Source organism: Amphiura filiformis, chromosome 16 (assembly GCF_039555335.1).
Source record: "Amphiura filiformis chromosome 16, Afil_fr2py, whole genome shotgun sequence".
NCBI lineage: Eukaryota > Metazoa > Echinodermata > Ophiuroidea > Amphilepidida > Amphiuridae > Amphiura > Amphiura filiformis.
The window spans coordinates 18,948,808-18,960,109 of NC_092643.1; the positions used below are offsets into that span (position 1 = coordinate 18,948,808).

The window sequence follows — 11,302 nt, forward strand, 5'->3', positions numbered from 1 at the left end:
ATGCACGACTGACATGCTATTGCAAATTTATAATGTGAGAAGTTGGGACTACACACAGTAACAATACCTATTGCATATTATGAGTTGAAAAAAGTATAGGTAAAGGAGGCAATAATCTATAAGGCCATAATGTACGATCTTATAATATGAAATTGGTTAATTTTTTTCAAACCTGATTTTTTTGCATATTTGTAATGTTTACACATGTCCCAACTTGTACCTAAATGGAATCGGCCAAATCTGTTGTCATCATCATCATTTAAAAATTATGATTATTACATGTATGTCCTCCCATAGAACTGCGTGTTAAATGTCCAAAATAACCAGTGGGGTTTCTTTCACTTTACCTTTCAGCTCAAAATGAACAGAAACCCTTCTCGTCAGTTATAACTAATAGTATTTCAACATTTTGAATAAAGAATAATAAAATCAAAATTTGACAGAAATCGTACATTAAGGCTTTAATAAAGACCCACATGTAACACTGCAGTATCTGCCTGATTGGATTGACATGCAAGATAATGAAATATGATCTTACTCTGCAAAAACTACAAAATTTGGTTCAAATAAGGGAGGTAGCATTTTCTTCGGAAGGGGGGTCCCAAAAATACAGGGCTGGTGACTCAAAATGTTCGCGCGCTGCGCGCATTCTTTAACTTCGCAATCGAAATGTGCATACAATCTATGCAAAATTTTTACACACTCCGCGCGCCTTCTTTACACGTACAATAAAAATTTTAACGCGCTCCACACACTTTCTTCACTTTTGAGTTTTGACGCGCTCCGCGCCTTGGTTCCGGCATTGAATAATTTTTCTTGAGTCTGTGTAGTTGGAAGGGGGTGGTCATAAAATTTTTTCGACCCACGATAGGGGGTCGTAAAAAAAATTTGCCCGCGATAGGGGTCATAAAAAATTGACTCCGGTCACCAACATATTTGGGACCCCCCTTCCAAGAAAATGCCAGCCCCTAAGCTATTTCCGTATTTTTGAAGAAATTGCATTAAATACCAGCAGAACTCAAGGAAAGATACCCAAACTTGGGGAACATTTTGCAATGCATATTACTTACATTTCCCTCAATTCTTTATCAGAAGATACGCTATACTCTCCATGCATAACATGTCTGTCATCTGATGAGTAATGGTACCATTCTTTTGAATTTAGTAATGGGTAGTAAAGTGTTTGTAATATCTTTCAAAGTCTTTTGCGACTTGTTCCTACTAAACCTGGAACATTCTATTTACTTACTTAGGTATGGTACAATTTGTCAAGGGGTTCTTATTTGTAAGTACCAATACAGTTCTGAGAAATAGAGCAATGATTTTCACCAAATACACACCATTGAATGGGGTGAATTACAATTTCTGGCAAAGAAGAATAGCAGTTGTTTGCACAACGTAAACACAGAAGTGGGGTTCTGATTGGCTGATTCAATCGTCTCACAATGGTAACAACAGACTGATAATCTGATTGGCAGATTACGCGTCAAACATTGGTGACTTTCAGCTCAATTTGTGAGAACAGGTCTCATTTGCCAAAACCTATTCTGAAGTGTAAACTTAGAGTATTTTGTGATCCTAGCATTCTCTTTTCATGATTTTTTCATTAGATATACACGAAAAAAAGCTTATTCCCAAAATTTCAGTTGGCTTTGATTTGGTGTTTGCGAGTTATGCATGATTATGAGTATTACACTGCTCTATAGACAATGTGTTGTAATTTCGTTCTGGTATACCAGAACCTAATTAAAATGTCACAATATTTTTGCTAAACAAATTAATCTGTAAAAAAAATTTGTACATAAACATTATGCAGCCATAGGTTTCCAGTGGTATAAAAATCTCAACGTTTTTTGAGAAAAGTGGGGGGATGAGGCAATGGATCACAAAATGCCCTTTTAAGAAAAGCATGAATCAGCTTTAATTGTAACCACAATGTGCTTGTTAATATTATTGTTTCAATTAATTTGTGGATTAAGACTAATATTTTAACCACTCGGATTCATAACATCATGCATATATCATTGTTGGGAAACTTGGTTCCTTTGTGTCAAATTAAAAACAAATATGTGTGACTCAACCAAGGCAAATGTTGCTATAGGTAAAAACAAGTGCCGTCAACTCAAGGTGTTTTGTTTCAGCAACTTATAAATTGCCTACATTGTATACTTGGTAAAGAGAAGTTCAGTTTCACTGTGGTTTGCATCAAAACATAGCATTTCTGAAAAACAAGTAACCAGTGTAATACAAATGTGCATGTCATATCAGTGATTACGTGTATCACATGCAGTCCAACCTCATTTATCCAGCCACGTAAAAGTGACTTGTGTATAATATTCTGCACTCAAATTGGGACAGCAAAAGCTACTCAAAATATTGTTGTTGGGCAGGAAAAACCTCATATGTGTTTGTGGCTGCTGAATATGTTTAAAACAAAACTGCCAACCAGTTATATGGGAGGTTTTGCTTTAAACATGTTCAGGTTTTTACTGCCCAATGATATGGGGTAATAATGATGAAAGATGGTTATTTTGAGTGATGTAGTTTGCAACAGAAGTGTCCAAAATACTTCAAAACATGAAATTAAGGGATGGGGTATGAATGAACATTTGGACAGTATTTATTGTGGGACATTAGAGCACATCGGGCATATCAAATTGCATTCTGAATACGAAGAATGTCTTTCTGATATCAAATAATTTTCATTTTTTGAAATTCACGATATAATACAAATTTCATGACAAATTATAAAAATTTGATATTTTTGCAATTTTTGATATATAACAGTCATCGAAGTTAATTTGATAAATCTAATGATATATTCTTAAAGTGTATGTAGCTGGGAGGAAAAACCGACGAACCATTGGAAAATTTTGACCTTTCATATTGCAGATATGGATTTTTTTCCCAAAAGATCTGTTTTTTTGGTGTTTTGGGGAAAAAAATCCATATCTTCAATACTGAAAGGTCAAAATTTTCAATTGATCGTCGGCTTTTCATCCCACCTACATACTCTTTGAGTTTAAATCATCAGATTTATAAAGTTTACTTCGAGTACTGTTAAATATCAAAATATCAATTTTTAATCATTTGCCATAAATGTGTATTACATTGCGAATTTCAAATAATCAAAAATATTTGACATCAGAAGGACATTCTTTGTATTCAGAATGCAATTCGATATGTCTGATGTGCTCTAATGTCCCACAATAAATACTGTCCAAACGTTCATACCCCATCCCTTAAATGTTTTCCTATGATGATCACATGTATCACATAACATAGAGATCTGTATAGTACATTTGTAGGTCTGGATAAGGCAGGTTGGATTGTACCATCACATCATATTGATGTTATTTTGGGACAATAATGTACAATGTACTTGTAATTTATGGATGGTCATTGTAGTGATATGAATACATTAAGTGACTGGTAGTTTGTATTGACAATTTCAAAGTGCTTATAAAAACTGGCTTTGTTATGAATGTATTTTATATGTAAGAACACATCTCTGGTAATTCCCAAACACTTTTTTTCAGTATTCCATTTTTGTTTAGAAAAAATGTAAATATGTTACATTGTAAACCATCTACATGTAATTATTTCTTTATTTATAACTTAATTTGTATTTTGTTTTTGTTGAATTTCATCTAGTGTAAATAAAGAAAAAGAACTGATGAAATACATAAAAGAAGATCAGACTCTCTGTAAGGTCCATTATTTAGAGTGTGACAGTTGGTGATGTCTTTTGACCCCCCTCCAGAGAACCAGAAACTATTTTTGACCACCTCTTTAGACATATAAAACTTTTTATCCCCCCTTTCCAAAAACAACTTCATTTGTGCAGTAAGAGTATTATCTGGGCACATATTCAAGATTTTTAATGCTTAAGACAAAGTAAACCCCATGTTTATAGCTGATTTGGTTGTGAAGTTAAACATTTTTACATGTTCATAGTTTTAACTATAACTATAACCCTAACCTACATGAGTGGACTAAATTAGGTCACATATACCCTTTTCTAATGTGAAGTATTTAAGATTCCAAAAAGGCTTTTTAAATGGGATAATGTGCATACATACAAGCGTGCAAAAAATTTTACACTATTTTTGTAAATGATCCGGATAAAAAGGGCTTTATTGGTACAATGTGCGCAAAAATGTAAGTCTTGTTCTTTTCTTGTTAAACATTTTGACCCCCCCCCTTAGGAGCAAAACAAATTCCCCTTTTTGGAGACCTAAAACTTTTTTGACCCCATCCATTTTGCCCAACACCCACCACCACCAAATTATTTATAAACACTAAGCATGGATACACATGGGATGCAAACCATGGATGCTTAATACACACATATTAAAAATAAAAATTCCTTTAAAAAAGGAATGGGGCGCCCAAATTATGTGAGCTTGGACGTGATATGGTGAATTCCATGGTATGGTGTTTAGATTTGGTCCCGGGGATTTGGTATCATAATGATTTTTTCTAGGGAAGAGTAGAAGATGATAAAATGCAAGAGAAATGTGTTTGATTGGGGAAGGTGTATCCCTGGAAAACAATGGCTGGTGATTAAGGCACACAAATTCATGGAAAATCTTGTTCTGCATAATATTTTGCATTATTTATTATTTATTAAGTTACAAGAATATTACAGTACTATCTCACATAAAAATACTACATCCTTAGATAACTATATACATACAGGTACATAATATTATACACAGATAATAATTGCGTTTTATGAAAAAGTTGTGCATTATACTAGTAGTCACATTTATAATTCCAAGAAAATTTAACCCTCACTCTTGGTTTTGTTTGTTTGCAAATTTAACCTTAGGCCAAAAAAAAAAAAGTGTTTGTTTGCCCAGACACGACCGACCCAAAAATTAAAAAAACATCATACACTTTTTTTTTTTTTTTTTTTTTTTTTTTTTACAATGATATAAAAATAAAGAAAATGATGTTTTTCCCCATAAAAATGCCAAATGACACTTGAAAGTTAATATTCCTGGCAATCACAGCATTCATTTTTCCCATTTAGCCCTTCCCAACCATGCCAACAATATTTTACCATCAATCAACATCAATATAGAGAACCAAGCACGACAAGTACATGTACAGGTATGGTCTGGGATTTTGTACTCCAGCCCGATTTTGTTACCAAAGAGGTTAAACTTTATATGGTGGTAAGGTTGAAATATACATTCATAGATCAAAGCAGCCAATCAGAAAAGCGGTTAGAAGAGTATGTGGAGTACATTGGTTGTATATAATGTGCAATCCGCATACAACGCAGCAGTGCTTTCAGGCGCTCTTTAGGCGGGTTGATGCATTTTATTTGGTCCTATTTTCCAAAATTTTTAGTGATAGTTTTCTTATAAAAACAACAAAAATCACATGTTTTTTCTTCTTGTGTAGGAAATACTATTCAAATAGGTTAATGAACACGTTTTTAATACTTGTTGCTCGAGAAATTAGACTAAATAATGCACTTGCGCTACGCATCAACATCAGCGCGCATGCAGTATTTTTGTCTAATTTCTCTCCCAACAAGTAATTACACGTTCATTAACCTATAATTAAAGTTTGACACAAGTACAAAATGTAAGGCTGAATGTCGTATATTTTCTCTTACACCACTTGCTGCAACACATGTAGGCTACACATTTAAAAAAGAAAAAAAGAAAAAAAAAGGAAATCGACCTACCGACCCACTCCTTTCTACCCCATGTCTGGGCAAACAAACACTTTTTTTTTTTTGGCCTTATTATAATGTTTTAAAATTAAAAAATTGTCCAGGCTGATTTTCTGAGGTCCAATCTGCTTGAAATTTAAAGCAGTTTTGAATATAAACTTGTCATTGCTCAATGTTGGGCTATTCCAGAAATCCAAGTGCCCCCTATTGAAGACTTTCAGGGAGTGTGAATTTCAAATGGAGTTACCTAACCTAAATGGGTGACTCCATTTGAAATCTACTCCCTGTGTGGGAGATTTAGAGTCATGTCTTCCATACGGGGTGTATGGATTCAACTGGAGTAATTTAATACACCAAATGAAAGGTTAAATTTTAATGGAATGATATGATAGCAAAGCGATTTCTACAATTTTAGGGTTGGGGTAGCAGAATAAATATCGAAGTCCAAATGGGTAGATTGGACACCTGGTGGTGGTTGCCTGTTGCCTAGCTGACATATACATGTACAAAACATGATGAGAAACTAAGCGTCTATTTGGTATTTTTTAAGACTGAAGTTCCCAAAATTAATTTCCAATCCGATATTGATTTTATAATATCTGCCATTATCATATCTGTATCTATACATGTATTTTATTGCGTCTTTAAAATCGTAAAAAATATATTGGTTTTTGTATGAATTTCTTTATCCCATCCCATGCTCCTCCCCTGTAAATATGCTACTACCCCTATAAGCTCCTATATAAGATGACAGCCATGTAAAGTTAAGTATTAATGCATATTACCGTACATGGTTACTTTTTAAAGTTATAAAAAATATTAAAGGAGTGTTTCGTGATCCTAGCAATCTCTTTTTATGACATTTTTCAGTAGATATCCACGAAAAAAGCCTATTCCCAAAATTTCAGTTGAATCCGATTTTGCGTTTGCGAGTTATGCATGATTTAGTGTATCACACTGCTCCATAGACAATGCGTTGTACTTTCGTTCTGGTGCACCAGAACGAAATTCAAATTTCATGATATCTTTGCAAAACGAATTAATCTGCAAGAAATATTTTGTACATAAACATTATGTAGCCAGAGGTTTCCAGTGATATAAAAATCTCAACTTTTTTTGAGAAAAGTGGGGGATGAGGCTGTGGATCACGAAATGCCCTTTAATAAGAATCTTCTATCACAAAATTGTGCATCTTTAACAAACAGATGAATGCAAATCAAATCCCCTGTAGAGGTTCTTGGATTTTGGTTGAAAGAATAAATTTAGTAACAAAAATAAAATATCAAAAAGGTGCCAAATTTGGTGTTCACTTTTGAAGAAATCCCAAAGGGCATTAGCATTGAAGAGAAATCCATATTCCAGAGAATATAAAAAGTAAATTGTTCATATACAATTGGGTTCTTTATCTCTTCTCTTGGTTCCACATCTACAGGATGATCCTGTTTTAGCACACCTGATGGGAACCCAACAAAAGACCAGAGAACCTCCCAGAGAAAGCCAACCAACCAAAATGAGGACAATGCTGTGAAAAATCAAATATCAGCCTTGTGCATCCTGACGAAGAACTTTTTAAATTTGATGTAAGGTGACGAAAAAAACCCTGTTCTACGGGCGTACAGATCTTTCGAGTAAGGTCGGTCGTTATTTTATAGCCGATGACTCTAAAAATCACCAAAATCTGTAAATAAATTGCAATTTTTATCTCTCCCTTCACTCACATTTTTTTCAGTCAAAATAAATCTACTTTGTGCCCAGGATGGATGAATTTACATGCATACAGCAAATTTTTAGAAAAAATCCCAAAACAGAAAATTTGGGTCGGTTGGGCACGTAGAACAAGGGTTTTTTTCTTCTCCTAAATGACATCAAAATATGATATCAGATGGTCTGTTGAGCTGCCATAAAGAACTTTCCCTGTTGTCCTTTTTTGCTTGAATGGGTCACACCTATACCTATTATAATATGCCAACATGATTGGTTGAGTTTTAAGACAAAGACCAGTATAGTATTTAGTAAAATTCAGTGTTTTCTAAATATATATTAGGGGCTGTGCAATAATTATGAGTCGGGGTGGGGTAAAATTGTCAAATGGCATCCAAAAATTATTTCGGCCTGTCAAAAATTGCTTGCATCCCTCTCGGCTCGCCAAAAATTCTTTAACCCCCCCCCCCCCCCTTTCCCCCCCCCCCCGGCCCCTAATTATTTCCCCCCCCCCTACTCAAATGCTTTGTACCCTGATTGTAAATTCAATATGATCATCACAAGTCTTGTAATGTAGACCAGCTGCATGAAAAAAACACTTGCTATATAGTGTGCCCTCTGCATCACTGACCAACCTGAGCTAGCCAATTAACTAATTACTGGTGGTTAATGGTCTCCTTTACATCTATACCATTTCGGAAGGTCACCTTGGTAATGTTGACATCATTTTCAGGATGGATGCTGTTGCAGTCAATCACCATGGGCTACATTCATACGATAAGGGATGTGAGACTCTCACAGTCCATTTTACGATACACATGTACTGAATAATGTTACAGCTAGGCCTACTAGTGTGTATCAGCAGATATATTGATACCAGTCCTTCTAAAGAATTCAGAGTTAACATGACCAACACGCACATGGAGACGGTCTGGATTGTCTTTAAATTCATCTAATCGGTGTCCATATTCTGTTGAGTTTAATGTAGGAATGACTTTCTCCTTTTCCTGGAAGAAAGAGAAAACATTTGTTACAGTAAGTACATGTAGGCTTAATTGCTAGGGATTAATATTATTACTTGTTTATAGATAAAACTTACTTCCCTTGGGTCTGGTAGAAGGGATGTCATTTTCTTACAAGCTTGATAAATGAGTTTCTTAGATGAGACATGCAGGATGTCCCAGCTTGGGTAGGGTGGGATGGGGGAGAGGTCCCAGTTCAAATCCTGTTTAGGGGATGATTTTTAATTTCATTTGAATATTGCTTCATGGGTGATACAGAAATTTGCACATTCCTGATTGGTCTACAATGTATGTAATATTTAATTCTACCAGTTTTTCTTGTGTTATATGGTCATGACAACACAATTGTTACAAAATGAAGACAATGTTGCATTTTTCTGCTATCGATTGAAACTCATTAAAAGTTACTTATCATGTCAATTACAAGATACAAAAAAAAATCAGACAGTTGACCTCATTTGGTTAGGTCACATACCAGGTCATGTTTATTTACCTCATCATTTGTTGAGAGTCCTTTTAGCTTTGCATGTTCTCTGTCACATCTGTGTAGTTTGTTATCATATCCCTCTTTCCAGTTAAATAATCTATCATATGTGCACACTGGTTTACCCTGAAATGAAAAAGCAAAATAAAAAATCAATGAAAATAGAAAGTTTAATAGGATAGTCTCCGACACCGGGCTCTGACAAAATTCAAAATGACCGTCTCGATTGGATGAATAAAACATATCATGAAAAGCTACAAAATTATCAACACTTCATTCGTTATATTCTAGACCACATAGGCAGCATTGTATGCGGGCATTTTTGTTATTGCATGATCTTGGTGTAAACTGTTCTTGTTACGCAATAAACAGGGAGCATGCATCGACCTGTGTCAAACTATTACTAGCGATAGTAGTGAAGTGATACTGATCGCAAAATTTGGTGCAACTGATGAACAACATGGAATAAACTGTGACTCGGTGAACATTAATTAGCTCACTATATGTATAAGTGTGTCACCGTGTAGTTAGTCCTGCCAGCAAGACTTCAGTCTTTTTCATAAACATAATGATATCTACGGACCTGACGAGTTACAGTTACTGGAACTAACCGTGTAGTATGTGTTACTGTTAGATTCAACAGTTGCGCCCAAAATTGTAATAGTCCGTCATACACAGCAACAGCAATTTCTAAACAATGTATATCATAATAAACGTCCCAGTATAAAAGAACTCTGAAACTGTTCCAGTACCTTGTTTTTTTTTTTTTTTTATATAGATTGAAACTCGCTTGTAAAAAAAGGTAAAGCGTCCGTTAAGCGGTATCCGGTACACTAGAGAAGATGAATCATATCTTCTCTGGTAGTCCGAATAATCAGACCCAGAACAAAATATTATTTTACTGACATGATCATGTTCTGGGTCTGAACTGTTTCCATATGAAATCTTCTCTGGGTACATTTTTTTACACCGTCCAAATGCAGTTTTTAAGCTTACCAATACTAGCATTGCTAGCAATTGGCTTACTCAAAAAAACTTAGGCTAAGTAAAAAATAAAACATGTTTCACGTCCGGGTTTTCGAAAAAAAGGAGGAAGAGGGGGCTTTTTATTTTCTATTTTTTATCGCAAAATTGGTGTAAATACCCATACTTAGAGCTGTTTTAGCGTACAATCCGTACATACAATATTGCCTGGAAAAAGGAGGAGGCCCTTTTTTATTTGTTGTTCTGAGAGTTACACCCCTCTAATGATCACAAAACCTTCCTAAAATGTTTCTTGTATCTTAACAAGGCTATAGAAAGCATCCCAACTTCCTAGACATATTTTTTGAAAAGTTATAACTGAATTTCAAAAATAAAAAATATTTGAAAAACCTCAAAAAAGGAAGCGGGAGGGGACGTGAAACATGTTTATTTTTTTATTTGGCCTTACCTTTCCATCACTGTTAAAAACATTCTGTTCTTTAGGATCATTTCGCACAGTAGGAATGTAACTAAAAGCCGATTTGGCAGCAATTGGTTCTTTGTTGGCAAACAAACCAGGATAATCTTTTAAATTCTTTCCTGTCGACATATTTTCAGTCATTTTGTTGTCCTTTTTGTCACTTGCTTGCTGCACGCCGATGTCCTCGCTACTGATCAAAACACTGAGCGAAAACAGCTGTGCCGTATCCAAGTAAACATGGTAAAACCCCGCAAAATCTGGCGTATATGAATATTCATTAAGGACTTGCTCGTGTCCTATTGGTTGAAAAAGTAATTGATTGGTTAGACTTTTCTACCAGTCGCCAAAAACTATTTGCACTACTACTTGCACTTCCGGGTTCACAAAACAAAACACAACAAAAACACTATTAAGGGGTACTACACCCATTGATTTTTTTGTTTGCATTTTTTGCATTTTGTGAAGAAATTACAAAAAAAAAATTGGACAAAGTGGTATGCAAAATGAAGGGGCAAATCTTCTCGTTTTATTGGTGGCATCGGTACCCGGGCATCGGTATCAACGTAGCTTACATGCTTTTAAAAGTAGAAGCCAAAAGGTGGTACATCACTGATGATTTAAATTCACTTCATTTTGGAAAGCTATCAACGGATTTCGTTAAAATTTTGGATATGTGTTGCTAACACGTTAGGGAAATAAAGTTGATATGTAAAATGGGAATACTATGGTTCCTGATTTCTTTTATGACTTCATGAACTTGGTGTTCCACAACTATCAAAAAGGAACTGGTTAAAATGCTTCTATTTTCAATGTTGAGCTATATTTTGTATTTTTAACTTGCGACATTATTTCACTGAAACTTAATTAAGCCACAGGTAACAGGTTACCACAACCATACTACAGCAATGTTGAAAAAAATTGTATTTCTTGTCACCTATAGGGCCTACCACCATATTGGG

General features: G+C 34.8%; 1 protein-coding gene across 1 annotated transcript; it reads right to left on the bottom strand.

Annotated features, from left to right (window-relative positions):
- Window positions 1-7,998: 7,998 nt before the first annotated feature.
- Window positions 7,999-10,574, bottom strand: LOC140136519 (cilia- and flagella-associated protein 90-like). The gene is made up of 3 exons (XM_072158227.1): window positions 10,332-10,574; window positions 8,909-9,025; window positions 7,999-8,400 (listed from the first exon to the last, which is right to left on the bottom strand). Exons 1-3 carry the CDS (start codon window positions 10,482-10,484, stop codon window positions 8,242-8,244), a joined length of 429 nt encoding a protein of 142 aa, XP_072014328.1. The 5' UTR covers window positions 10,485-10,574; the 3' UTR covers window positions 7,999-8,241.
- Window positions 10,575-11,302: the final 728 nt, after the last annotated feature.